Source organism: Apteryx rowi, unplaced genomic scaffold (assembly GCF_003343035.1).
Source record: "Apteryx rowi isolate R43461 unplaced genomic scaffold, aptRow1 scaffold_75, whole genome shotgun sequence".
In the NCBI taxonomy this organism is placed as follows: Eukaryota; Metazoa; Chordata; class Aves; order Apterygiformes; family Apterygidae; genus Apteryx; species Apteryx rowi.
The window spans coordinates 1,378,828-1,406,468 of record NW_020451038.1 but is presented as its reverse complement, the minus strand read 5'-3'; the positions used below and the strand labels follow the sequence as shown (position 1 = coordinate 1,406,468).

The 27,641-nt window shown below is 42.0% G+C and overlaps 2 protein-coding genes and 1 long non-coding RNA gene across 4 annotated transcripts in view; 2 read left to right on the top strand and 1 right to left on the bottom strand.

The window, feature by feature from the left end:
- Window positions 1-60: 60 nt before the first annotated feature.
- On the top strand, window positions 61-7,211 carry KCTD6 (potassium channel tetramerization domain containing 6). 2 transcript variants are annotated; one of them, XM_026088046.1, is made up of 4 exons: window positions 61-1,136; window positions 2,117-2,229; window positions 4,508-4,616; window positions 5,394-7,211. In XM_026088046.1, exon 4 carries the CDS (start codon window positions 5,804-5,806, stop codon window positions 6,488-6,490), a length of 687 nt encoding a protein of 228 aa, XP_025943831.1. In that variant the 5' UTR covers window positions 61-1,136; window positions 2,117-2,229; window positions 4,508-4,616; window positions 5,394-5,803; the 3' UTR covers window positions 6,491-7,211. The 2 variants fall into 2 exon arrangements, with proteins under 2 accessions (XP_025943831.1, XP_025943830.1); XM_026088045.1 differs by having other exon boundaries at window positions 62-1,136; window positions 5,804-7,211.
- Window positions 7,212-7,711: 500 nt separating this feature from the next.
- Window positions 7,712-27,141, bottom strand: ACOX2 (acyl-CoA oxidase 2). The gene is made up of 14 exons (XM_026088044.1): window positions 26,744-27,141; window positions 25,287-25,449; window positions 22,758-22,909; window positions 22,156-22,263; window positions 21,357-21,476; window positions 20,748-20,863; window positions 20,154-20,326; window positions 18,551-18,713; window positions 17,661-17,851; window positions 16,308-16,469; window positions 15,237-15,342; window positions 12,175-12,392; window positions 10,242-10,374; window positions 7,712-8,984 (listed from the first exon to the last, which is right to left on the bottom strand). The coding sequence occupies exons 1-14, from the start codon at window positions 26,985-26,987 to the stop codon at window positions 8,922-8,924; spliced, it is 2,112 nt and encodes a 703-aa protein (XP_025943829.1). The 5' UTR covers window positions 26,988-27,141; the 3' UTR covers window positions 7,712-8,921.
- The window catches only part of LOC112976611, a 40,962-nt gene continuing 29,734 nt past the window's right edge, over window positions 16,414-27,641 (top strand). The window contains exon 1 of the long non-coding RNA XR_003257107.1: window positions 16,414-16,539. This is a non-coding gene — a long non-coding RNA (uncharacterized LOC112976611). The remainder of the gene's footprint in view (window positions 16,540-27,641) is intronic.

Here is a 27,641-nt window from a genome sequence, read left to right as displayed (position 1 = left end):
GGAAGGCGAAACGCCCCGGTTCCTTCTGGCTCCTGTGCTGAATCACTGCGCCCGGGGGGAGCTTTTCCGCCACGGTCTCTGCGATGGCAGATGGCGCTTCCCAGGCTGCTCCTGGAGGCCGGGCCCCTCTCCGGCCGGGCCCCAAGGGAGGAGGAGGAGGAGGAGGGAGGTGCCACCATCTTACCCCTGCTGCTTGGTCCCCTCGGCGTGTGCAGCGAGGCCCCACGTCCCTGACACCTGCCCCTCTCCCGGAACCGTTTGCAGACRGGTCTCCCCGTGCAAGCAGCTCCGAGTAAAACTTCCACAGAAGCGAAAACACATGGGTAAAACCCAACCATTGTCGCTGGCAATGAAAAYCTCGCTGACATGCTTTGCTTCAGCAGCACGGGGCCGGCAGAAACAGGCCAGACATGGGTCTTGTCTCTTGGCTCTTGTTGCGAGTTGAGGGTGAAGCGGTGGCGTGGTGTTGGGCTTTTCGAGCAACTAACAGTTACGAGGAAAGTTTGGAACTTGGACCTCAAACAGGATGTCATGGAGCTCCTCAGGGGAGGGAAGGGAACTTCARGAGCTTGGAGTTTATAGTGAAGCAATTAGACATATGGGGATGAAAATGCTGAGTGGTTAGTGTGAGCGTTTTTTTCCTTCTGCCTGAGGTGAGGTGTAAATATAGTAAAAAGAAACTAAGGAAAAGCAAGAATACATTAATTTATAATAAACTGCCTTAGTCATCATAAACCTGACATGTTTGAAAAGTGATGGATGCCTCCTTGAGCGAAGCAAATCTGCTGAATTACCAGAGGATTTGGTAGCATGTTTTCTGAAGACAGTGTCTCCTCTCTTCGCTCTTTCTCAGCTAAAGTAGCATGGTGCTGTATCATCGCGGTTTTGCTCTACAGACTATGGTTTCACTATACAGTTTTGTGGAGTAGAGTCATTGCTTGTTCTAGTTTAGTTTTTGTCAGTTCAAGTGACTCCGCGATAGAGATTTACCATAAAAACTTGCCTTTCAAATTCTGTAACTGGATCGGGAGCGGGGAGGTTCTCCACGAATGTAACGTAACTGTGCTCAGAGCTGGAGTTCTGTTTCTCATCTTTGGAGAGCTAAATGTCAGAGGCAAGGATCTTGCTGAGTGGGTGTGAGTAGCTTGAAAGACTGAGTATATTTATTTGTATAAATACAGTCTTAGCTTTGCTGCTTTTAATTTTTTAAGTTGCTATTTGTGCAATTCCTGTCAAGTTTGTGTTGACCTAGAAATCTAAGATGCCTACTGAGGTTAAACGGTTTGTCTTACAATACTGATATCAAATTGTCCATTGAAGGCTAGAACTACAAGCAAACCTCTTAATTCCTTTGCTAGAAAAACTAGATGGAAAACCATTTAAAGCAGACGAGGTGGTGCCTGCCTCTTGACCTTTAAGCGTTAGGTATATTTCTGCTCCTCCTTTGTGTAACTGCATGTGATACTGCTCCTGGAGAAAATCAGTATTTGTGTGGTAGCCTCTTCCCTTGACCAAATGCAACGTACATGGTCCCAGCAGCGAAAAGGCTTGGCARTGCCACTGGCTTCCCTGGGTCTGACTTGGGCTCACGCGTGTGTTTTCACAGATGCAGGCATTCAGCTGACTCTCATTTGCTTTCTCTGAATCTCAGCCTGCAAAATGGTTGCATGCTAGTAGCTCTGTTCAGGGGAGAAGCCTTATTGAAGTTAATGAGACTACTGCTGCAGTAGTATTGCTAGTAAATAGCCTTGTAATTCTTTGAGTCATAAAATATTAAATAAGACTGAGCGTTCTATAAATGCAAGTCCCCAATTTGATGCATTAAGCATGAAATGATGACTTGAGTGCTTTTCATCAAAGGCACTTGCCCTTCATTGTTACTTCTTAGTTTTGGATGCGCTCGATGCTGGGATAAAATGAGATGACCAGATTAACACAGTCTATCTTCTCCCCACCTCCCAAAAAAAGCTTAACAAAAGTAAGACTGTGGTTTGACACAGTCAACACACTTCCGCTCTCACCAAAGCGCAATATTTCGTTTGGCTTGTATGGTGTCAGCAGTTTGCCTGGCTAAATTTCATCTCAAATGAATATTTCTTATGGTTATTATACACAGGCTGTATTGGGATACATCTGCGTCTCATCTCTTCTTTGCTGTCTGGACCCGGGCCAGCCTCCTTGTGTCATCCGTTGGCGTTGTGCGTCTCGCTGCGATGCTAGCTTTGCCAGGTACGTCTGTGCACATCTAGTGACTCTGGACTCTTACACAAAGATCAATGAGGCTTCTAGATGCCACTTGCTTGTTGAGGGCTGGGGTTGTTTCAGCTAATTGTTCTCATAAATTATTCACTCTGGTGTTATCAATGCTGTGATCAAACATTAGTTCATGCCTTCATACAGACAGATGTAATCTGTTTCTTTTCCTGAATGATCACTGATAAAGAACATTTTGATTGATCTGTACTGGGGACTTAAATGCTGGCCAAAATAGCATAATATTCATCCACCCATTTAAATAATGCTGATGGACATCCATCCATCTTTGAAATATTCTGAATGTAATTTCCAGTTAATTATTAACATTGCAGCTCTGTTCTCTCATGATAATCAGTGGAGTTTCTGGCTGGCTGCATTGTTTTACCTTCAAGCGAATGCTTTACATGAACACCAGAAACCTACTCCAGTTGCTCCCATGGTTTTAATGTTTCTGCATGCTGTGCTGGGGTTGTGCTCAACCAAAATAACAACTATAAGTACATTTTTCCCTGGAAACTAAAAGGAATTTAGAAGGTCTGAGCTAATGATAAAAGTTAATGATCTGTACTTGAATGACAAAGCAAAATAAAGACCTGAATAAATTCACTTCTTAATATGTCAGCAGCAAAAAAAAGAAAAAAAAAAAAACCATTATGAAAGTTGGCAAAAGAGCTAGTATTCCAGGTCTATCTACTGTCAGGGAGGCATCATTTAATATACATTCTTGAGGCATGCTCCATCTCTTAATTTGTAAAAATAGGATGGTGGTATGACTAGTTCTGTATCTTAATTCCTTAGTCTTCTGTTGTCTGACCTCACAATTTTCATATGCTGATTTTATTTTTTCTTCTCTTAATACATCTGAAATGCAGTTGCGGCTGCATACTTGCTGCCGGCCCCCAAAGGCTTGACCTTTTGAAAGCYGTTCTGCTTAAACCCAGAGTTTGGGCATGGTAGCAGAGTCCAGAGAGGTGGGATGTGTTGCGTTATACTGTGGTGAATGACACTGACCTTGTTTGCCAGAAATGAGAAGGGCAAGAATTTTTTGTTCAAAATTAACTGCGAACCTGTAATTGCTTGAGAATATAGTACTCTGCCTTGGGTTAATCTTCATAYATCTTTTTGCTGGGTGACTGTAGGTTGAAGTATGTTAGTAAAGAGGTTTGTTTTTACTTACAAGCAGAAGTCTCAGTAAATGTGTGGTCTTTAATATGTAAAAATAAAATCTGAAAAGCTGTGGCCCACTCAAAACACTGTCCTAAATTTTCAGTGATTCTAGCAGAGATGCAGACTCCTGTATAGGGAATGAAGGCTTACTGGCAACTGGCTTCTCTCTCTGTGCATCACTCGCCATGTGGTCCACAGGCCACCTTTGGGAAGCCTCTGCTGGTGTCTGGAGTTGTTCTTTTTTTCTTTTTTCCCCCCTCCTGAGTTGCATAAACTAGGCTGTGGAATTTCCCTTGCCGCTCTCGCGTGGAGGGAGTCCCCCTGTTATGCAAGTCAGCGGTTCAGCATCTTCTAGGAAGTTATGGCGTGAACCACTTCTCGATTTGCTTTTGTTGGAGCATTGCTGAAAATGTGTTTGATACCCTCTTGCTTGTCCCTCAAGAGATTTCTTTGAAAGTTCGTATGTGTTTGTGAAGTGCACTTGTACTCTTTCTCTGTAGATTAACGTTTTTGCTATCAATTGCAGTTCTTCACTATTGAATTATTAACTTCACAGTGAGGTTTTTTGTTTTTTTCATATTATTCATTGACTTTCATGCTTGATTTATTCTTCTGCATAATCTGAAACTGGAATATGGGAATTCTGACTAATATTACCAGATCACATGTATGACCTCAATGCAGGCTAAATAAAGTCTTTAATTGGGAGAAGGACATCTGTCTTTAAAAGTACTCGCTGCTTTCCAAGTGAAAGGTAGTCCGTTTATGAACATAAATTATCCTTAAAGACGTATTGCTTGTTATTTAACAAAACTGGGATGGTTGGAACAGCCGGTGAAGCGGTTAGAGAGATTACAGTGCTCTGGAGACAGTCCTGTGGGTAGCGCGACGGGAGATGCAGGGAAATGCTTGTTCGTAGATTCTTCTGCTAATGTGGCTTTGCAGCTGAACGTGAGACATGCTCGCCTGGCAGAGAGCCTGCCTTTGACTAGAAAGCATTCCCCTCGGTTGTGCTTGTAGGTACTTACAGGCTGCCATGTTTTGTCCTTTGTTTTGTGTTTTTTGTGTGTGCTTTTTCCTGCAGGGAGAAAATAGGAGGTGAATCGTGTATCCTTTCAGAAGTCTTTTGTTAAACTTGGAGTGCCACGGTTCAAGCAACTGAACAGATGGATAATGGAGACTGGGGATATATGGTAAGTGATCCAGTATAAATGTGYTTGTGTGCTGAGCAGTACAACTGGGCTCTTGAGATCTTGAGGTAAGAATCCTTCCAGATCTGTTTGTGTAGCTTCAGTCATGTGAGAAGAAAAAATGCGCGTGTTACAACAGCTTACTTATTCTCCTGTGTGTTTCACCTTACATGCTATTTGTGGGAGATCTCATGTTTCCCAGCTAAAAATCAGCAAGTCCTTAACTGACGTTTTAAGCTCATTGTTACCATCTTCCTAATATGCAAAGACCGAAAATAGTTTGTGCTTCCTGCATATAGTTTTAAGGACTTTGTCATTTTATTTATAAAGAAAAATATTTTTCCWTATAAACTCTGTCTCAAACTAGACAAACGTCTTATTTTTCTCCTCTTCTCTTTCTCTAAACATTCTGCTGCCATCCATATGTCTCTTTTCTCTGGTTGGCCTGAGTCCTGATTGTCAGAATTGGTGGCCAGATGGGATTTATATTCTTTTCTCTCTTGCTTCCTCATGAGTGATCTGGGAGCTGATGCAGAATCGTTTGGTGCTTTTCCCCCTCTTCTATGCAGCATGCTAATTTGCTAATAAATGTTTCTTTTTAGAGTAAAAAGCTGAAAGTCCTTTTTCGTTTGCTTGTTTTAATGATGTGTCTTAACCAGTGCATGGATTATTTTGTTTGTGTACTCTTGGTCCCATTTCTAAACTTGTGCTGTCTGCCTCTTTTGAGGGAGAGAAAGAGGCTTAAGACTTGTTCAGCTGGTTTTTTTTTTTTTGTTCTAGAAAGAGACAGATTGTGAAAGTGAGGAGCACTGATGGGTCTCATTCAGAGTAACTTGTTCTTCAGGAAATCTCTCCGTTTTCATTTCCCCATCTGTAGAACAGGAAAAAACTTGTTGCACAAATGCAAAACTTCTGTGGCAGTAGCTGAATGTTTCCAGTTAAGATTTCTAAAGCGTTCTGAAATGTGCTTTCTGAATGCTAAGTATTATCCTGTCTAGTTGCCAGTTGTGCCTTGTTGCTAGGTGGCTTGGATTTGTTCAGGTTTGAATGCCGCTTAAAGACGTTAAATGGAAGAAATGTGATTTCATACAGAGTCTGCAGTTTTCAAACAGTATCTGCTGTGCRTGTTGGTGAGATGATTGAATCCTCTTGAGGTGGCTTGATAAACTCTGCAATTTCTCTCTTTCTAGATGACTGATCCAGTCACGCTAAATGTGGGTGGACACATGTATACGACATCCCTCACAACTCTAACGAGATATCCTGACTCAATGCTTGGGGCCATGTTCAGGGGAGACTTCCCCACTGCCAGGGACTCTCAGGGCAATTACTTTATTGACAGAGATGGACCACTTTTCCGCTATGTTCTTAACTTTTTAAGGACCTCAGAGCTGACTTTGCCACTGGACTTCAAGGAGTTCGATCTACTTCGGAAAGAAGCGGACTTCTATCAGATTGAACCACTAATTCAGTGTCTTAATGACCCCAAGCCGCTGTATCCTGTGGATACCTTTGAGGAAGTGGTAGAGCTGTCCAGCACCCGGAAGCTTTCCAAGTACTCCAACCCCGTGGCTGTAATCATCACACAACTAACTATCACGACAAAAGTCCATTCATTACTGGAAGGCATTTCAAACCACTTTACAAAGTGGAATAAGCATATGATGGACACCAGGGACTGCCAGGTTTCCTTCACTTTTGGGCCATGTGATTACCACCAGGAAGTGTCGCTCCGAGTCCATCTGATGGAGTACATCACAAAGCAAGGCTTCACGATCAGGAATACCAGAGTTCATCATATGAGCGAACGTGCCAATGAAAACACAGTGGAGCATAACTGGACTTTCTGTAGATTGGCACGGAAAACAGATGACTGATTCCRACTCTGCAGGAGCCGTTTCAGTGGTTAGCAACTTAATTGAACAATAAACCTGAGAGAGTCTGGATTTTGATGAAAGAAACAATGTGGGCTTTTTTTTTTTTTTATACATGACTATTTATTGGTAATCTTTAAGAACTGGAGGAGTTTCGTTCTCTAGCAGCTCTGTCTCTTTGTCCTGTCCAGAAAAAAACATGCATGTGCCTGTTGAGTCAAGACACCTTTTTTTGTTTGAAAGAGGGAGTCGAATTAGTACAATAGAGTATTTTGTGTCATTAACACAATTCTCTGACGCAACTTAAAGTGCTAAAATTACCTCTGTTTAAATGGTTTCTAATCCTTCTAATGCTATGCCACTGGGAGTAAGAAACAAACAGAATTTAAGATGCAGTTGGAGAAAAGCTGCTATCATGTAGACTAATTTAGTTTCTAAATCAATAAACAGTATTGTAATATTCTAGGAAAACAGATCCCACCCTTTAAAAGTACTTGATAAGTACAGTTTCTTACAGTTATGACAACTGTTTCTTTCTATGCATATAAATCAAGCAACCAAATATTATCTGTAGCCATGGAAATATGATTAGAAATATTTATATTGGATTCTGAATGCAAAATGTCCCTGTGGTAGAATTCATATTTTTAATGCCTGGTGCAATATTATTCCCAAGTGTAATGCTTGCCAGCAAGAAGCTAATAAAAATGTGAAATATAGAGTACTATTTTGTATTTCTCGTCTTCTAGAACTCTAATACTTCAAACRACAAAACCCAGAAACTCTTCTTCTGTGCTGCAGAGTAGCAGAGACACTCTGGTAGGGCTCTGTTCTCCTCCGTTACTGATGTACTTTGTTCCTTTTTATTCTTTTTTATCTTAATCAGTTGATCCAACTTTCTTCATTATAGAAGCAACTTGTGTATTGAAAATTATGCATTTTGACTAGTAGAAGGATGGCAAGTATTTGTCCTGGTTAAAGGGATAGAGACAGAGGAAACTATACAGCCTAAATACTCATAGCCACTAAGTAGTGTTATCCAGTTTTTCAGCAATTTATCTGATGACTGTTTTTATATATATAATAATATGTTCTAACCATAGGGTGCTGCTTCTGATGCCATTCAAGTCAAGGCACTCTAGCTCTGTGTTTTTGTTTAATTATACAGAGCCCTTTCTGCTTATCTTGGGCACTTTGTCATAGTTATTTATAGAATTTCTGGTTATACTGACTTGAACGCTGTTGGGAATAAGCGAGTTGATGTTCGTCTTGGTTGAATGGATCGCGTTCTGCRCGATTCTTGTCACAAGAGTTTCTTACGCTAATTGGTTTGCTCTTTGGCCTGCGTGGACCGCAGTTCTTTGGGGATGTTCAGAGGCAGCCTGGATTTCTACCATGGTTGCTGGTTCTTGAAGCCTGGAGCCTTCCCCCCTCCTTCTCTCAGTCAGGACGCCTGTCTCCGGAGTGTATTCTTCTGTCACATTTGGTCTTTCCTCTTCATACGTTGTAGGGGTTTTGACTTTTATACTAACTGGCAGTAAGAGTTTATTCTACTTAAAGGAAAAAGAAGCAAGATGAATTGAGGAAGCTCAGGAAAGACGGTTGTTTCCTGAATGCTGCACGTTATGAAATATCTGTGTTAAACTGGCATTTGATTATAATGACAAGATGTTCCTTGCAACACTTCATTTACTAGTAAACTAACGGTTGGCTTGGATCAGTCTGCCCTTTACATAATTATGAAGTATAATAATTAGAGAAGCAGTATTCCAAATAATATGCTTTACTGGAGCCCAAGGTTTATAGAAAGACAGTTATGAAGGACTTTATTAATGGGAAAATAAGTTGCACAGACTGGAGTTGACCTCAGCTTTGTCTGAATCTTCATTAGCCAGGAATACATCACTGCTGGACGAGTTAAGAGCTATTTTCATTGCCCAAACAAACGCACTTTCTAATAGACCTCTTGATCTAAAAGAACAAGTTGTTCCTAGAAACCAAGAACCATAATTTTATCTTGCTTGGATCTTTTAGTAAGGATAGTTTGCTAGTTTTTTTGGGAGGCACTGTACAGTTGTAACAAACTGAGGGTGAGCTCATAATATTTTTTTTTCTTTAYGCTGAATACAGTGTACTTGGAAGAAGAATCAGAAAGCCAAATGGCTTATTTTCTGCTGCTATCTGGACACTTCAGGTTAGAAAAGAGAAAAACTAGACTATTTCTGCTATACAGGAAGTGGATACCACTCAGAGTTGTTTGGCTTCTGCTTGCGATTAAATGCAAACGATTGGCTAAGAATCATGTTTCATGCGGTAGCAGCTGCAAGTAAGTAGCTGATTAATAATCTCTGATTAGTCATTACTGATGCTGTATAAATGTACTGCTGCACAAAGAACAGGAGGGAGCTTGTGTCCTTGGCTTAGATCATGGTCTTCATAATTTTGATAGTCTGTTCTGAAGAAGTGGCTTCAAATACTTTCCATAAGCTGGGCTCACCTGTTCAGAAGGAGAACGTGCAAAGGAATTAATGGCAGTTAAGAAGAAGGAACAGGCTATGTATTTTAAGAATGATCTCTGAAATATAGAAAGCTAGATCACTTTAAATCTTTTACAACTATATGCAAGATCTCTTCCCCTATAATATATACTGTCCTTCTGTAACCAGTTCACAATACTTCTTACCTCAAATGGGATAGCATACAATTTAACTTCAAAAAATATGCTTGAACTTGACTATTTGTTAAAGGCAAATTTTGTGCTCACCTGTAGAATTTCAAAGGGAGGGCTGATTACCACAGTAAAAAATGTCACTTAAGGCAAGATGAGTTTTCAAACAGAGCAGTAGCCATTTGCATCATGCAAGGTTTTACATTACTCTGCAATGTGGATGAATTAAGAAGTGAAAGTAAAATGCTAAAGATCATSAAGGGTGAAATTGCCTTGTTTATTGTTTATACTCTTTTTCATTAAAATATTATTTAAAAAAAATTACACTGGTAAAGGTACTAGTCAATGGAGAACACCTTGCTATTTGTGTCTCTCGCAGCCATCTAGAGTTATTCTGTAATACTAATCATGTAAAGAGACTTTTTTTAGCTTATTTTGTACAATATTACCAGTGTCATAAGTTAAAAAAAAAAACAAAAACCCAAAAAACAAAAAAACCCAAACACGTTGGTGGCACACAACAATCCTGCTCCCTAGTACAAGTCTACAACTTGGTGATGGATTACAGCACCCAGAGTACTAGTTACCCCTCTTTAAATACTAGCAATTGGAGTAGATTTAAGCACTAGCGATTGAAGGATCCCCTCTGATGTTCACAGGGAGGGATTGCATTAGTTGCAAATGGACAGCAGAGCTCTTCAGTTGACGATGGTACTTTAAATGGTGGGGACAAGATTCYTCTTGCCTGGCGGTTTGTTCTGCATATGAATTGAAACTAAATGGCTCTTGTGACCTGCTTCTGTGCCCCCTCCTTCTACCATCTCCCCCTTCACCCTGGGATACGGGATAGGTATGTTTGATATGTACGTTTGCAYAGGGCCCCGCTGACTGTTTTGAGTTATGTCGGAGTTAAGACTGTAGTTGCTATAACTGGAGTATCACAGTTCATGGTTCASAGTGGGATACTGAGAATTAAAGGCTCTTATTCTGCTTACTTTTATCTGCCTTGCCTTATTAAAAAGAAAAGCAAACAATTTCTACTGTGGCTAATACAAAAGCTGCCTGGCTGTAATCTGGCATCCATACCTGCTGGTTGGTCGGTGACTTCTGAGCCCACTCGTAAAGYCGCTGGTAAACCTGTCCATCGTAACTGCCAAGTGCAGAATTCAGACTCTTATCTGTGAAGTCAAAAGCATCCACTAGTGGAACAGCATCCATCCTAAGGAGATGAACGACATTCATGTTAATGAGGTAGATATAGCTTTGCAAAAGAGCAAAATAAGTTGGAGGTGAACTTCTAAGTCAGTGGTCCAARTTCTTCTGTCCAGAATTCTTGCACCGGTGTTCCCTCTTGCCTAAATTGCAAGGAAAATCCTGCTTGTTTTGATTCCTCAGTGGCATGTTCTGTCACAGACAACTCAGTGCTTTATTGGTGAACGAGTGTTTCCAAGTCATGTAATCTCTGAGGGTCAGCCCCTAATTTAGCACTCAATGTCATGTCAGACTGTTTTATCAGCAGACTCTGCTTGTTTCTTTGTTTTGTTTTTTTGTTTTTCCCCTCCCCTCCTGCTATATGTGTTTATCTTACAAAATGGAATAAGGTTACTGCCAGTTTGATCTGAAGTGCTTTGCTGATCTCCACTCTTCATCTACTCTTAAGCGCTACTGCAACATCATCATGGGGCACGCAGGCCTTCTGCTGTCATCAGCATATCTCTAAGAAAGCAACCCTGCGCCACGTTGGACCAAGGGCCCGTTTAGCCCAGTGACCCATCTCTGACAGTGGTCTACAACAGATAGCTAGAGAAAAGCATGAGATAAGGGCAAGTATGTAATGACACTTCCAGCTGTGCTTTATCAGCATTTCCTCTTAAGCAGGCGGTGGTTTCTTTCTTCCTTATCCTCCTATTGCTGTACCCCACACAGGAGGTGCATGGATGCAGAGCGGCTTGCTCAAAAGCCATCGTTTGCATCTACGAGTTCCTTCTGCGGAAGGGCTGCTATTCTTTTTCCAGACCAGAAATATTTGTATCCTTTTTCCTAATCCTAAATAACTGACTTTAATTACACAGGTAAATACCCTCTCCTTTCTTGAATCCTGTTAACAAGGCATGGACTAATACTGAGAAGTTAAAATGAATTCTGAAGATAGCTATGTGAAATTATGGACTTTTTGAAAATGAATCTTAAGCTTATCCCCTCTTCAATTTTGTGATTAGTTCTGAAAATACCTGCTGTTTGGCTCACTCCTGTTCAGCTGTTGGTTATGGTGTGTTCTTGTTTCTCACCGACTGACTTAAGTAGGATTTTGCATGCAGTAGCAATTCACTTCTCTGCACTCTGTTCTTAACAAATAGCACCGTATAGTAAAGATGAAGCCTTTGTGAAAATGGCTTCAGTCATGTGGTGTGTAATAAGTGTTCTTTACAAGCAGATCAAGCTTAGAAAACTTTCTTGTAAACATAGAATTACAGCCAAATGTGATGTGGTGTATATTTAGGTGTGATTGTGCTGCAGCTTGTGTTGTCAGTGCAATGTTGAGCAGATGCGTCTGCGCTAGCGCTAGTCAGAATCGTTCGGGTACCAGTTGCAACTCAGCCATGGCAACAGGGTAGGCTGTAGTAGCGGCTGCTTAAGCAGGTTTTGCAGTCTGTGCTCACAGGCTGCTCTGGTTCCCTCCTGCCAGTGCTGCACTGACKACATATTTGACTGCTTTGTCTCTACTGCGAATCGAGGAAAGTGTTTAGGATTTCTTGATTTATAATTCAAGATTTCATGTTACAGAACTTGAATTCAGTGATTACAGGGGTGCTAGATGCTTAGATCTGTTTTGCTGTGAAAATGAGTTCTGCGCAGATATTTCRATCAATTTCTTTTGCTGTCAGGCAATGAAAATAAGAACCGAGTGAGGTGGGATTGACTTTGGAAATGTTGGTATAGGGACAGCAGTGCCATTTTATATTTGTCGCAGAGACAAACTGAATAGCTGTGTCCCTCCTCTCGTGCTAGAGCAGCTCACCGAATGACAGCCAGGAGGTCCAGGTACGACGCTGTGACCAGGTCCATTTGAGCTCCAGATAGGTATCCATCATACAGGAAGTCTCCTGCGTTTGAGAAGATACCATGTAATGCAAAGAGGTCACAAAGATGTTTCATAACCTTCTGGATACCAGCCTTGTTGTCAAGTTTTTCCACAGTTTCCACAAAGATTTTCACAGTGATGTAGTGGCAGTGAGCCTGGAAAACAAATACAATCAACAGTGAATACACCTCTAACCCTTTTAGCAGGCCAAGTGACTCAAATGTTCTTGCAAAGAATATAAAAACCTTTTGGTTTTCCTGGCAATTTTCCAGTCTGTATTCTTTGTTTGTCAGTTGACTAGGCCTTTTGCATTCATGTCTTACTGCTACAGTAGAGAAAAGTGTTGGGGATGTGAACAGTCAACACAGTGGTATTTGTAAATGCTAGAAAACTGCTTCAGAAATCATGGTAGTACTTATTCTAGATATTTTTGGTGAATACCCCAAAGAGTTTGTATGACAGAAACACATCGGAATGTGCTTGTGTTAATCTCTAGCAAGTAGTGTCTTGGTTATATATCAACAAGGAGATAATGCATTTTGTTGAAGACCCTGTACTCGTGATACGTTGCTCAGTGTCTGTGAGGCTTCAGTGCTAGAAACATCCACTGTCACGGAAGAAGAATGAAACATGCCTCTTTTGCATTAGTTGTTTTAAGTAAACTGATCGTTCCTGGGTCAGCAACTAGTAGAGTGTCTAACTGCTGACTTGCAGAAAYTTCAACTTAGTACAGCCGAGCTCCAGAGTAAATGAAGCAGCTGGCTCTACCTGCTTGGGAGAAGGGGGTGTCTTGTTATTCTGACTACTCAGAGAGGTTAGCGGTGTTGCTATCTGCATGGTTTCAGTCCTTCACTGTACAGTTCTCCTCCCAGCTGTGGGTGTTTGCAAGGCACGCCTGCGTCGCCAGTGTGGCCAAGGCACATGGAGGTCAGCGTGGACTGCCAAACCTGCCCAAGAAGCTCAGTGATTGCTCATGCAATTAACCTGTGTGGAGTCCGCTGCAAAGCCACAAGCAGTGTCTGTGCTACCTAGCTGAGACCTGGCAGCCGTTCGTTTGCGTAGCTGCCACGGCAGCAGCATGGACAATCCTTCAAGGAAGGTGTGGAATGAGAAGTAAATACAGAAGTGCTCCAAGAAGGTAGCAGACTATCAAGTTTTTAAAGTTATGGGGAAAACTCAAGGTTTTTGGGGGAATCTCCCTCCTCTTGAAGTATCTAAGAAACTCTGTGGGTCCAGATCCTGTTTCCTGAAGAGTCTAGGGCACTTAGCAGTGCACTTGTCACTGAAAATATCACAGCTAAGCCTCTGTATATGTTAGGCTCTTTGGAAATGGTTTCTTTCTGACTAGTCTTCTGTCTAGATTTTCCTCCTTGCCCATCAGAGATAACCAYATTCAGGTTCCTCCTCTGACATATGGTCTCCTCTCCAGTCCAAGAGACTTTCGCCACTGATTTGAGTACATATGGGAATAAACTGCTTGTTCGGGTTTGTGCACAGGGAGTGCTGGTCAGAAAGTTTTTAATTTTTTTTTTTCTAGAGGTAATTTCTGAATAGGAACACTTCAGTTTCATTCCACTAGAAATGTATTTACAGTTGAACAATTATTGGGAAACTAATTAAAAAGAAAAAAGTTTTGTTTACGGGTGCTCTCCTCTCCTGTTTATTTTTTTGAAGAAATTGACTCTCTTTTTCTACTCTTTTTTTCAAGCTTACAGCATTGAATAATTGGTGCTTCTGCTGAATCTGTGTAGTTGGAAAATCGAGGGTCACACACAGCAGAAAAATCATCACATATAATACTAGTACTAAGAGCTAATCTTTGCTCACTTACTCAGCGAGTTCTTGTTTTTAAAGACTAGCTAACATGAGAGGATAAATGCTTCTCATGTTTTTGAAAGAATCTTGTCTCTTTCTGAGAAAGAGTTTGCTCTATCATAGACTTTACCTAATTTGACTAAGTGCAAGTCTTCCCTACTATGAAATTACCTAAATGATATTACTGCAGTTAAGTATGTGTAGAGCTCCTTTTTGCATGTGAGAGATTTGTAGCTAAGTCCATTTCAATCTGGGTAAGCTCAGTCTGAACCATAGATTACACCAAGATGTTCTTCATTTAAAAATTGAAGCAAGGTAAAAGAAGCCACAGATCTGTTTCAAAATCTTCCTCTCCTCATTTTAGGAAGGAAGGAAGATCTACTATAATTGTAGATAAATTTCACTTTTTTTGCATCCTAGAGATACTGAAATATCAGTGGTTTTGTTTTTCATTTAAATGTAGGGCTTCTTTTTATTCCTTGATTTCTTTTGTGTTTAATTATGTACCACATGGCAGTAACCCCCTGTTTTGGGGAAATAATGCTGTTGTCCCCGTCCTATTTCAGCTGAAGGAATATGTTTTGCCTGCTTAAGCCATGTCAACAGGGAGTGGTTTTTGGATATCTTGTTAATTTGACTTTGCTAATTTGATTTCTTCTAGTAGTAATTTAGACACTGGACTCATTACAACTTTTTCTTATTTTCGCTGTGTTTATCTTTCCTTTTGAGAGCAGAAGATGTAAGAAATAGCAGGTGCATTTCACCCTAGCTTTCAGTAGGCAAACTGAGGGGAGACTTTCACCTGAGAGCCAGAATTGCCAGGTTCTTGTAAAAAGAGGGGCATTAGCTGGAGATGGTGGGTTCTGGTTGCAGGCCATGGGAGGTCTGATTCTGCTACAGGTGGCAGCACAACCACAAGCATGTTTCTTCTCCCATATGTTTCTACCCCGTCCTGTCTTTTCCCTCCTGGTCTATTCAGATGGGAAACTCTTCCCACTAGGAATTGTTTCTTACTATGAATTTCGACTGTGTAGAGCGCGGTGGTACCCTGGTCTTAGTGGTGTCCTTTAGATGCTAGCATGAAACAAAAACAGTGTCGAGACCTTTTCAGGCTAACTGTGCTGTTTCTATTGCCTGTTGTATCGTAACCACGTATGTCTAATAAGCATAGAAATTGCACTAACCTGTGCGGCCTTTACCAGCTGTACTGTGCACTGGTTCCAGGCTTCGTGCTTTTTGGCTCCTGACTGGATCAAGTGCTGTAGTTTAGCTGCGTTGCTGCTTAAGAGTCTGGAAAATTGAAAAAACTTACTTAAATACTCTAGCCCACATGCACTCGTTTCATACTCAGACTTGTGTGTGATCAACAGCAAAATGGCATTTCTGAAATTCCGCGTTGTCTATACCTCACAGGAGAGAACTTTAGTCATGCAAAATGAGCTATCTAAGTACRAACTGGAGCAAAGTGCCCACACCACCCAGGTACCTTCCACAGCTCCCATTATAGTTTGCTGGGGAGCCTTCTGAGGGTGTTCTTTTTTCTTTTTTTGAGGGAAAGTTTGCAAAATAAAATAAGGTGACAATAATATCAAACTGATGTTACATCATGTTTCTGCTCTTCTACACAGGGATCCAAATCCTGCTCCTGTTTACACTGGTTTGAATGACATCAAGATTGTCTGTCTGTTTATGTAGTTTTCAGAGATGATACATATGCTACCTATAAATGCGCACATAATACTTATGGATGAGGCCACTCATGATAGCATTTTTATTTGTATTGAATAATTGACTGGGTAGTTGAACAGCTACAGACAGAATGTGAGGCTTTGTGTTTGCTGCAGTATTAATTGAAAACAAACATCAGTTTTTCAGGTATGTGAAATTTTAATTTACCGTATAGAATTGCATAGGGTCCAGTTGCCTAAAGGTCTTACTGGATGACAACTCTGTGACATGCTTTGGGATTTATTTACATAGTGTCATCAGCTCTGCAGCGAATCAACTCTGTATGGGGTGTAGTTGTTGTATGTAGCACATAGCATAAAAACTTCTGCTGTTCTGAATGTGAAAGTTTAATATCAACATTTGACATGCATGTTAATCCTTTGTGAGGGGTTAAGTCTTCCTTTTCAGGAGAAGATGGTGTCAATTCTTGTTGAATTTAATGTTATTGTACCTCTCTTGAAAGAAGCTGAACTCCAACACATTTCTGATATCAGACAGAAAGCTCCTCTCCCTTCCTGCTTACTGACCTGATTGCCATTTGTTCATAGGCCTTCAGATAAACATCTGGACTGAGAAAATCCAACTTGTCCTTGGCTGGACACTTCCYGGGTTTCGCTGAAGACAAGTAAGTGACAGATGGTGGAATGGGCTGGCCAGCACTAGCTGCCATGAAGCACTTAATCAGGAACCTGGGAAGAGGGTAACAGTCAGAGCAGGCCGTTGTCACGATCTCCATGCAGCGAACGGCCATGCAAACAGGTAAGGTGGCGCTTCCCTGGGTTGAGCGAGGAACAGTAGTGTGCGACCCATCCCATCAGTGATCCAAAATGGACTAAACAAGTAGCAGCCTTTTGTTTTGCCTGTTACTTGCAGTAACCTGATGTGTGATGGGCCGCAGGGATGGCTGTCTACGGTATTTAATGCTGCAGCAATCTGTAGTGATGAATTTTAGAAAGGAATTGGCTGTGGTTATTAGCAGTCTCTGCTGCAGGATGATTAAATGTGTTACCATCTTTGTAGCATGAGTCTCAGCACTGGGAGTCTTAATGCTGGTTTGGACTTAACCACTCTGATTCCCAACACACAGTCATGTCATGTTAACAAACTTGAGATGTTCCCTTGATGTTCTCTTTCCTTGGAGCTAAATGTGAGCCAAAGGCACATTCTCCCACCCCCTCACTGATGCATTTCAGCCATGACCTACATTGACCATGTCTGGAAGTAAAGCATTAAGCACTTCTCTCTTGACCTTGTTGCTGATCTTGCAAGAAGAGGCAGTAATGAGTGCAGAGGTGTGTGCATGCAAGCACAGAGCTATGTGATTGTACCTTTTCCCTGGCGACTGTACTGTTTTTCTCCTTCTAGTAAAAACACGCATTGTTAAAAGTACAAGCAGATGTGCTTTTTTTTTTTTTTTTTCCCCCTCTTGCGTTTCACCTACTCTGGATAATCATTAGTCTGTGTGCTCTGAGGAAAGTGGTGTTCTTAGAACGTTACTCRTCCAGGATCAGTATCCAGCAACTTTGCCTTCTCTGAATCAACCTCACTTTACCAATATCATGTTAAATCTGTTGCTTTAAAAAAGAAACCATAAAACTTGTATAGCAATGTTTTCACTGCATTACTAGACAAAGAGGAAAATGAGGTTATGCAGAACAGCATCTGGATATGTCCCACAACCAAAAATAGAAGAGATAATCCAGTTCCCACACACCTCCATGTCTATTAGAGAGAAAACATGAATAGTTTATGGCCTAAATTGTATTTTTAGAAGGTGTTATGGGAAAGGAGTAGCTGGTTTTACTGGTTTTGGAGAAGAAGTGGTAGAAGTTGAAAAGATGAGGGGGTGGGCTTTTAGATGAACAAATTTGAATTGTTACCTGGCAGTCTGCAGGAACAAAACTGTGTTTTCCCCTTCGTAAATGCAAGAAGCAAGTACTCTAGTGTACAAGGAAGGGAGTCCACTCAGCAGAGAGTACCCATGTCCTCCGCATGCTCTGAGGCAGATCTCCACTCCTGAAGTGCAGTATTGAGTAACCATGGCTTTAAAGCCCGAAGAAAATGCATGAAGCTGTTTTTGACAAGAAAAAAAACAAAAAACAACCCCCCCAACTATTAATGGTGAAAGTGTTTTAAAGCAATCCTCTGTACATGTTCATAAAGAGATAGGATGGTTTTCTTCTTTAAATTTTGTGCAATTTCTGTGGCATTAGATCTTCCTTTGCATGCGTGTAGGCTGAGCCGGGCCTCTGGTTTCTGTCTGGAATTCTGCACACCCTCATGCTGGGCACRCTGTTGTTGCTTTTTTGAGTTTCTTGCAACCAGCAGTGACTTTGGCTGCCCTTGTTCAGGGTGTGCTTTCATTTTAGGCTTCCAGTTGCAAGATCTCATGTTCAATCTGAAAAATCATGTTTTTGTTTTTGGCCCGGAAGTGAATATTTACATGTGAATTTGTAGATGAAGTTGTGAAATAATGGTTTGCACCATCAGCTACTCAGAACAAAGTTTTTATCAAATTAACATGCTTTCCAAGCCCTTTTCCTTCTATGATAGTTCTCGGAGCCAAAAGTTTGGGGCGGTGAAGCTAACGCTCTTGCTGATTGGTTGTGAACGTAGGGAAAGTTGTTTGATCTTTTCAAGCTTTGGCTTTCTAGTGTTACTGGTGGTGAGAGGAATACATGTGCAGTTTGCAAACTTCCTTTGAGATTTAGGGATGAGAAGTATAGCGTAAGTGCAAAATAACTTTGGAACTATTTCTGCGGCAGCTTACCTCTGGCAGCGAGTCAAAGTTCCTGCCCTGGATCTCTTGGTACCCCCTGTCGAACAGCTCGTGCAGGTAGATGTTGATGAAATGAAAGGCGTAGGCTGCTGCCAGCTGCGGCAGCAGTTTCTGTTGCTGGGTTTGGTAGTCAAGGATTTTTGCTTCTTGTTCCCTGTTGGAAAACAACTGATGAAGCCTGGAAAGCTGTGGGTGCAGGCACAGTGACTGTTAGGTTACCTTAACTGCGTCTTTGGTTACCGAGAAGTGGTACGTGAAAAGAACTGAGTGGATTTAATGGCAGCTCACTGCCACCAAGAGGAGAGGTTGGTCCCTGCTCTCCTGTCCCTGTGCTGCCTCTGGGGTTGGACAAGCATGACAAATCTGTCCAACTTGCTAAGCTGTTAGGAAAAACAAGCCTGACCAGGAAAAAAAGTGAACTTTCTGCCACGCTGGTGAATTAGATGAACAGAGTAGAAAAGGTTCTGTGTGATCAGTCTGCAGAGAGCGGGGACAGGGGCTACAGGAGAGGATGAAGCCTTGAAGGACAGCAAGGTATTAGATGTCRTAGCTGAGGCAGTGGCACTGCACCCTGAAGAGCTTTTGCTTTTCAAACTGGATCCTCTGGTCTTGGATAGAGTTAGGAGAGTGCCAACCCCAGCTGATGACTCCACAAGGCAGGCAGAGGATGCAACTGTGCTTTAGCGTTGTTGCCTGTTCAATGTAAAATAGGAATGCCAAGGTCATAGTCAAGCCTCTTACTAGCTGTACCTACAAGCAGATTGTTTTGCATTGCCGGTAGTTTTAACTTTTTGATCCTAACAGTCATAAAACAGAAAAGCTTCTTTGAGATAGAATTGCCTTTTGAATGTATAATTAGGTTAGAACTGTACAGTTTCTTTTCTGGTGGGTCAGATTCTTCTGTTCCTTTGAACATATTTGGGTCTAAATTATTTTAAGCTTTTGGGGCTTTTTYTTTAATGTTGTTCTTTACCACTTTTCCTGTGTCTAGTACACTTAAGACTTCAAATGATGAAATTGGTTATTACAGGAATTTAGCATACAGTGTTTTTGTGTTTAGTTTTGCGTTTGAAACAAAGCATATTCTCGTTAGGATCTTATTTTTGAAAGGCCATTCAAGTTAAAATTTTGCAACCTACTCAAATGAAAATATCTATTTAAAAATTACAGGCATCCTTAGAAGACTAATAAAATTCAATGTTGTAAAGTGTGGATGCTGGAAGCCATGTTAATGTTGTATCCATTAGTAGGATGGTATAGAATAAGAATTCAGTTACTTGTCTGCTTTGTCTAGATTCTGCTGAGGTATGTGATCATGTGGGAAGGCTAGTCAAGAAAAATAAGTTGTCTGCATAAATTGCCGGACTATTCAAACCATGAAGCTTATCTCAGAAAAGCACTGTGAACATGTACTTTGACTGAAGCTTGTTAATGTAAATAATGGAGAAGAGTGTTGGTAATACCCTTCCTGTCTGGGCAGGGAAATAAGCCAATGATGTGCTGAAAGATAAGATGAAAGGCAGAAATAAAGAATGGTTTGGGGGAACATGGTGTACGGTCCCTTTCCCACTGTTGCTAACTTGAATGGCATTACCCAGGCTTTAACTTGGACTGCCGGCGAACTGCAGAATATCTGATGGCGATGGTGCAAGCTTTCATTAGAGGTAGTATAACTTCATCTGAAAGGATGGAAATGCGTACTGTAGTCATTGTGAAATAATTAATCTTCTGTGACCCCCATCTTACGTAGGTGCCATCTGGCTGAACCTAGAATTAGAGAGAGGGTTTTGGATGCCTCCGTCTTCAATACTGTAACTTTTCAGTACATAAGATGGTTCTGCAATCTCTATGCATAGAATACAATGGACCTTGAAACCTTTCACTGAATACAGAACTAAATATTGTCATGTATGATGGATGAAATGTATCCAACTGGAGATACAAACTGTTGCTGCTTCTAACTCTCATATGTTCTGCCTATCCTATAATCCTTAACTTTTGAACACGTGATTCCTGAGACAGCAGTACATTTAGGACTTGGATAACTTCTGCCCTTGATAGAACTTTAGAAACTTGTGTGCACCTCRAAGTAAGATTTCTGCCTGAAATTTGGGCAAGTCCCTGTCATCTCTCTGGCTGTGCAGTGAGAATCTGATTGGCGAGTCTGTGATTTAAATGCCTTATGTACCTCGCAAAACCTGCTCAGCATGTTCTCCCTGGGGACGCGTACATTCTGCAGCATGAGGTAGCCATTGTCAGTGTGCTCAAAATTCATCTTGGGACCAATGTCTCCCACAGTCACTCCTACAAATGAGAAAATATATCCTATTTACTTCCACTGAAAGTCTTTTCTCCCTCTTTTGCAACAGGCTGGGGATCTCAAAGGAAGGGCATGTTCAACCCTGCTTTTCCCCCAGCATGAGTAACCTTGCCTGAGGGATGAAATGGGCATCTGTATGCCCTGTGATATTTTGCTTTCTTGAACCACCTGTTACCGATACTGGCTGGGGTCAGGACTGAAGTGTTAACTAGAGGTGGTCAGAGCAGTCCAGAGTTGGAACTGTGACACTGGTCAGGAAGAGGGCTTAGTTTGGATTTAACTGAGGATGCAATAAATGTTCCTTGAGATAAAAAGTTCAGGGTTAATAATAGCTATGCTTGGATATCTTTCTTGGCTTGGTTTTGGTGATTATAACTATCTGTGCTTACTCTCCCTGGGTCCAGTGTTTTAGAAAATACTTAAGGACAAAATAGGCAGAGCACCTGCAGAAGAGCTGCAGTGTCTAGAGTTGTTTACCTGGACGTGGCGAATGGTCCTGAAGGCTGCGTATCTGCACGATGAAGGGATGCACTCCGTAGCACTTCCCGTGGACATACAGCTGAGCAAATACCACGGTGTGGGTGGCTGACCTTCCCACTAGAAGAAGAAACACAATCGCATTCCCTTAAGACAAGATACTTTCCAAAAGCTTCCATAATTAATAGCAGTCAACACGGGTTGTGCGTTCAGTCTTGCTAACAAATAGGTCAGGATAGGTGTGATCCGCAGGTGCTGGAAGCCCGAGAATGCCTAAATCTGCATCCTGACTGCTCTTGGCTCTCAGAAGTCACATAATCCTTCTGCCTCTGTTGCTGCCTGTGAAGCYTGGATGACCAGTTTGCATCACTGGATGAGAAAAAATAAGTAATTAAAGCACATGTAGTACTGACAAAATGGGAAGTGCTGTGGCTGTGCTGAATAGCTCCAGTAATTACTCAGGACTCTGGATCTGTATGGAGTGTGSTGCTCTCAGTATAATTTTTGACCACCTGAGTATTACTTAGGAAGGGAAGAATGATTCCTGCAGAGGCAGGAGTTTCACTGAGTGAAATTCTCCAGCCTTGCCATCCAAGGGCTTTAATAACTATTGGTGGATCCCTTCTGGCCTTTAAATCTGTACGCAATCCTTTGGTCTCTTCCCATCCATAGATATTCTGCAACTCCCGCTGAAGTCTTCTCTTGCTAGCACCTTGCTCTCAGACATGGAGCTTGAGTGAGGCAAACCTAACAACTGAAGGAGGCAAATGATGAATACCAAACTTTGTGTGGTACTTACTGTCTCCAGGCCACCACTTCATTGCAGAGATCTTTGGTGTGTTCAGTAGAAACTCCTGAGTAGCGATATCAAAGACTGCTGTTGTTTCCAAACCCTGAAGATAAGTTCCTTTAACAAAAAAAAAACAAAACAGAAAACAAAGAGTAATTCCCAGGTGTATCGCAAAGATGATTAGGAAAATTGGAGGACTGTGTGTATTACCAGGCTTTTGTGGTTTACCTTCCTGGTGAGAGCTGTGGAACAATTTCCCTGGCAACCCCACACAATCTCCTGCAAACATCTCTAAAGCCAAATTGCAGCTTGGCCAGCTGCCTGGCTGACAGTGACCCTCCCCTCCACTGATCTTGACTGCCTGGTATCTAACCGTAAGCTTTCCTCCTCACTCCTGGAACTTTTTCTAAGTTGACAAAACCAAAACCACTGCATGTCCAGCTTGCAGAGGAATGCTGAAGGAAAGCAATCTCTCAGCTGAAAGTGTCCTCTTCCCCCTGGGCCATTCCTGCCTCAGCAAAACTCTGGACAGATTGAACTCGAGTTCCCCTGAGAATCTAGGCCAGTGCCTCTCATCCTATGGCAATGCTACATGTTCTTCGTAGCCTTACCATGTCCAAGTTCGGTCTGGGCGTAGCTTCCTATAATTTGATGTTCAGTGGCGAGAGGAATCCATTTGGCAACCTGTTTATCAGAGCCCAGTACTGAAATACTTCTCATGAAGACACGGTGAAGGAGAAACGCTATGTCTCCTGAAAGCCACCTAGGGAGGAAGCACAGGTGGTGTTTTGGGGCTATGCTTAATGAGGCAATTGCAATGTGGCTGTCACTAGGTAGTGCCACCTGCCAAACTTTGATTTCTTTGTTGTCATATCTTACGCAACGAGCGGTATCGATATAGTGTTGCAGAAGTGTTCTTTCAAGCTGGTTTCGTGCCTTCTTTCATAACATGCTTTATTATTTCACTTGCTCTTGGAGGTATGGCCTGTTTTCTGATTAGCAGATGCTGAGCTTCTGGAAAACCACTGTCCAACTCCAAAGGCTGCACATCTCTGACAGCTTTGCTAACTCTCCTTGTCTTTTTTTGACTTTGTAGGTGTTTTCCCCCCACCCCCCTGTTTTTTGAATCACATTTTAAGGCTGAGCTGGGGTGGGGGAGCAGGGAAGGAGAAAAGAAAAAACACTGACAGCTCGGTGTTGGGTGTATTGTACTGAATTATATCTGTAGTCATCTGAGACGTGGATTTGCTGACCTTCCTGTTCCCATTCTGGGACAATACCTTTGTATGTTTGGTTTGTTGCTATACTGTTTCTTGAGTGTTTGCTGTCACTCACCATCAGAGATAGGATACTGGGGTATGTGGAGCTTTGGCCTGACTTAATGTGTTTTTTTGTGGAACAAACTCAAGTACATCCTTGTAAGCCCTGTTTTAATGTCTGGTCAGGTCCTTGACCGTCTGGTATGGCTGTGCACATCCTAAAAAGCATTGTGCTGGAAGCACTTAAATGTAGTAACTTCCATGGTCCAAACCTGCAACTCATTTGTTTTAAGGTTTTATTTTTTGATAGAAATCCTGAAAAGAGAATATGAGGAATATATTCCCTCTTCCTGGGATTCCTCAGAATATGGTTAAATCACCCCACAGATATGAATGTATGTACTCACATACCTAAAAACAAATGGCTCTGCTGTTCTCATTAGTACTGTGTGATTTTTTTTTTTTTTTTAGCACCTTCCTTATGCAGTGCTATAATAAGTATCTGTTTCTAAATAGATACCTTTTATTTTTAACAAATGACTATGACCTTTCTTTTATACTGGACCGGAGAGAGAATTAGTCATGCTGAAAAAGTAGGGAAAAAATGAATAAAGAATTTAAAGGCAAATGGCTATGATTAACAGAGATAACTTAATAAACCTTTGGCAGCCCCTCCAGAAACAATGTTACTTTAACTGAAATTTGGAAGATGAATTTTAGATGTGTACAAGTGATTCACCCTGTCCAACACCAGGAGGCATCAGGTTTTTTGTTGATAAGAACTTACTGCTCACCTGCTATATCATAGCAAAAGAATTATCCTAGAAGGCAATCTGTGTTCTTAATTCAGCAAAATATGTTAGTACAAGGCTGGCCCTGCTGAACCCTGTGGCATCGGGGGCCTGATAAAAGCAAGTATAGGCAGGATAGACTCTGGGATGTTTAGTTTTGTGATATTTTTTAAATCTTTGGGGATTTTTTTCTTCTGAGGGTGGAATGGAGAGCTGCTTTCTGTTTGGAGATGTAACTATCAGCTCCAAGAGCTCTTGATARAAAACTTCCCCTTTTATCAGTCCTACTCGCTACAGCAGGCAAAGAGCTTAGCATAAAAAAATCATAATCTTTCATATGATGAAATACTGGAAGAGCGTCAACGGTGTTTTGTAAGATCGAGGCATTACTCTTTTGAATGATGCTTTTAAACTCGCACCTTCTTAGTGAGGATGTAACCCTGCAAAATTGACAGCGTGTACTGGACAGCAGCAAACAGAGTACCTCTATTTAGCAAAGTGGGGGGGAAGTGGGGCAAGCAATTACAAGAGTGAGCTCAACTCCATGCAAAGTATTAAGAGAAAATCTTGAAGGAAAGAATTGTGGGAAGTATTTTATTCTGTTTATGTACAAACTAAGTTCTCACATCATGCCGGCATAGCTTGGTATTTTTTGATAGAATAGAAGTTTTCTAGATAGACTAAATTTGACATTTTCTCTATCTGGAAGTTAGTCATGTAACTGAAATAGCACCACTTAAAATTCTGATTATAGGTTTAAAAATGGCTGAGGAGTAGTGAGAGAGCTGCAGCACAGGCTAGGAACTTGTTGAAGTGGATATATCATGTTGGTGATGTGAACTGCTGTGATTTATCAAGCTGCTTTTCATACAGAAGTACTCTGTTTCTGTGCTGCTCCTTGAAAAGTTCTCTTCCGCATATAACAATGTTTCCCTCTCCTAAGCATGCTGCTAAAATGAAAACCTGCAGCACATTAGTATCAAAGCCCTGTCTATCAACAGTTGGCCTCTCCCAGCCTTTACCATAGCTCATTGTGTTGGCATACAGGCATTTTAACAAAAAAAATTAGTTGTATATTAAAAAAAGTTACCTGTAAATGTACTTGATTTCAGGCCCATTCTCAGTCCATCCCATTTCACGCATCTTTTTCTGGAGATGAACAGCCCTTCTGATTGCTGCTTCATACCTCTCATTCTGGCTCTGGAAATACTGATTTTCTCGGCTAAATGCAGGGTCGCTTTCAATAGCTTCAACTGTAAGGCAATACGGGACAGTTTATTCTACTGTGGACTTTCTGCGGGAAACCGGAGTCCTGCCGTGACATGTTGTCTTCTCCACGAGAACTGCAGGTCCCGTCTTTCTGCTTGTCTCAGCAATGGAAACTTTTTCCCTCAGGATTTATTAGTTCAGCAGCAAGAGAGAGGTGGTCACACCCAGCTTTGAGAAGAGGTGTGTTTGAGGAGAAAGGAGGAGAGGGGGAACCAAGTGGTCCTGTGATAAGGGTTGCTGTTAAGTCAAGTAGAAATGATGGGCTTGGAGTGTAAGGTACCTTCCCTGGTCACTGCGTRGGAGGCGACTTTATACCAGGAGAGTTTTTCTTCAGATAGCAAATGTTACAAATCTGGCTGTTTCTAATTGGTGTTACTGTGATTAAATGGTAGCAAGTGTTGAAATTATCAGAGTTGTGCACAGAGGTTGCTACCGGTCAGAGCAGCGCCGGTACCTGCCAGGGTGTCCTACTCAGCRATGGCAACTCGGCTTGGGACTTGACTGGACATTCACAATGTTAGGGAGCAACTCTTTGGCTTGCTCTTTCTGTGTCAGACTGGACAATCATGCTGGTCTCTTTTTGCCTCAAAACCTTTGTCCGTTCRCATTTAAGATGTACTTAACTACAATTGTACCATAAAGCACACAATTCCAGTGGCTTGTGCCCTTTTCATTCACTAAGAATATAATATGGGTGTAATTGCAGAGTCAAAAGAGCATCCTTTCCTCTCTTCATTCTCAGCAAAGTCATCTTTCAGCATGCACATCACAAGCGAGAAAGCTTCTCACCCTCGCCAAACAAGCCCTGCAGCAGACCCACCGTGACACAYGAGATATTTCCCGCTCTGCCAAGTCTGCCTTGCTGAGAAGGGCTGTTCTGCTTTGGTTAAAGCACAACGTGCATCGCACGTCTGCCACGCAGCGCTGGCCCCTCTGCGTGTACAGATCTGCTTGCGCAGAAAGGTTTGCCTGTGCATTGCTTGCTTGTTGTATCCCAGTTTAACCAGTCTTGCCAGAAACCTTGGGAATGAGAACAGGGATGGGGAAAAGCTTCAGAAAGCCAGCCTGGTGTAAACTGGTGGAGCTGAAGCGACTGCAGCATGRTCGTGTTGATTTACACAAGCGGAGGGCACTAACTCCACTCTGCTACTTTCTTAAAAGACAGACAATAAGCAAATATCCAGGAATGCAAAAAACATCATGCAAAGAAGGAGCAGAAAGGAGCGTGGGTGTGTTTTGTGTCTGCCAGCAAATGCAAACCTCGTAAGACTGACTCACCAATGGCCCTCCGCATCCGAGTGTGCTCAGCACCGCCATCCAGCCTGGCAGTGAGCTTCTCCACGCTGAAGGAGGCTGTCAGTCTCTCGCTGGCAAGGTCGGGGTTTACACCGCTGAGGACAGAGTCCTGCAAGTGTTTGCTGGAGTCCAGCAGAGCCATCCTGGAAGCTGAGGTGCTCTGGGGAGGGGTGGGACTCGTTAGTTGTTGGCATCCCTTTAATTGGTTGTTGATGTCTTGTTTCATTTACATGACTGGGGTTTAGTGCAGTGAAAAACGGTTTAACTTGAGTACGAGTAGATGGCCAAGATTTTTGCCCCTGCAGAGGTAGCCTGGCTAATCTGGGCCATGGCTCCCTGCCTCACCCCTGGCGAAGGGCAGCTGGCCCGGGGAAGCTTTCTGCAACGATTGCAGAGCACTGGGGTCTGAAAACAGAGGTAGAAGTGTACTTTGTACACAGCAGCAGGCATGCCAATTTAAAAAAAAAAAAAAAGGATTTACATAAGTGTTTAAGCACTGTCTTGTCTTCTTTGCGACAGTACAGAATATGAAAGTTTAGGGTACTCTAAGGGCTCAAAACGGAGGTTTTATGATTTATTTATTACATAAAAGCTTTCTTTTCACTCTCACCAGCCTGCCTGTTCCCAATATTTTATGAGAAGATATTATTTGAATATCCCCCAATTATAAGTCTAAGAAGGCTTTTAAGTATTGCCAAGTCCCCTCCCTGCATTAAGCATCCCCGCTGTTGCTGTCACCGGTGCTTACTGGGAAGGGGCTCCCTGATGTCAGGTCGCAGGCAYGGCCGGTGTCCGCAGGCGGCAGCTCCTTCCCCTGCTGCCTCTGCAGTGTCCCGCTTCCTGCGGAGCTCTGTTTTACGTTAACTTCTAACTCGGTAAT

Excerpts from the sequence above, each read along its gene's own strand:
- KCTD6 (XM_026088045.1), top strand. The coding sequence starts at position 4,590 with ATGGATAATGGAGACTGGGGATATATG. Across the intron at positions 4,617-5,803 it reads ATGGAGACTGGGGATATATG|ATGACTGATCCAGTCACGCT; the intron begins GTAAGTGATCCA and ends CTCTCTTTCTAG.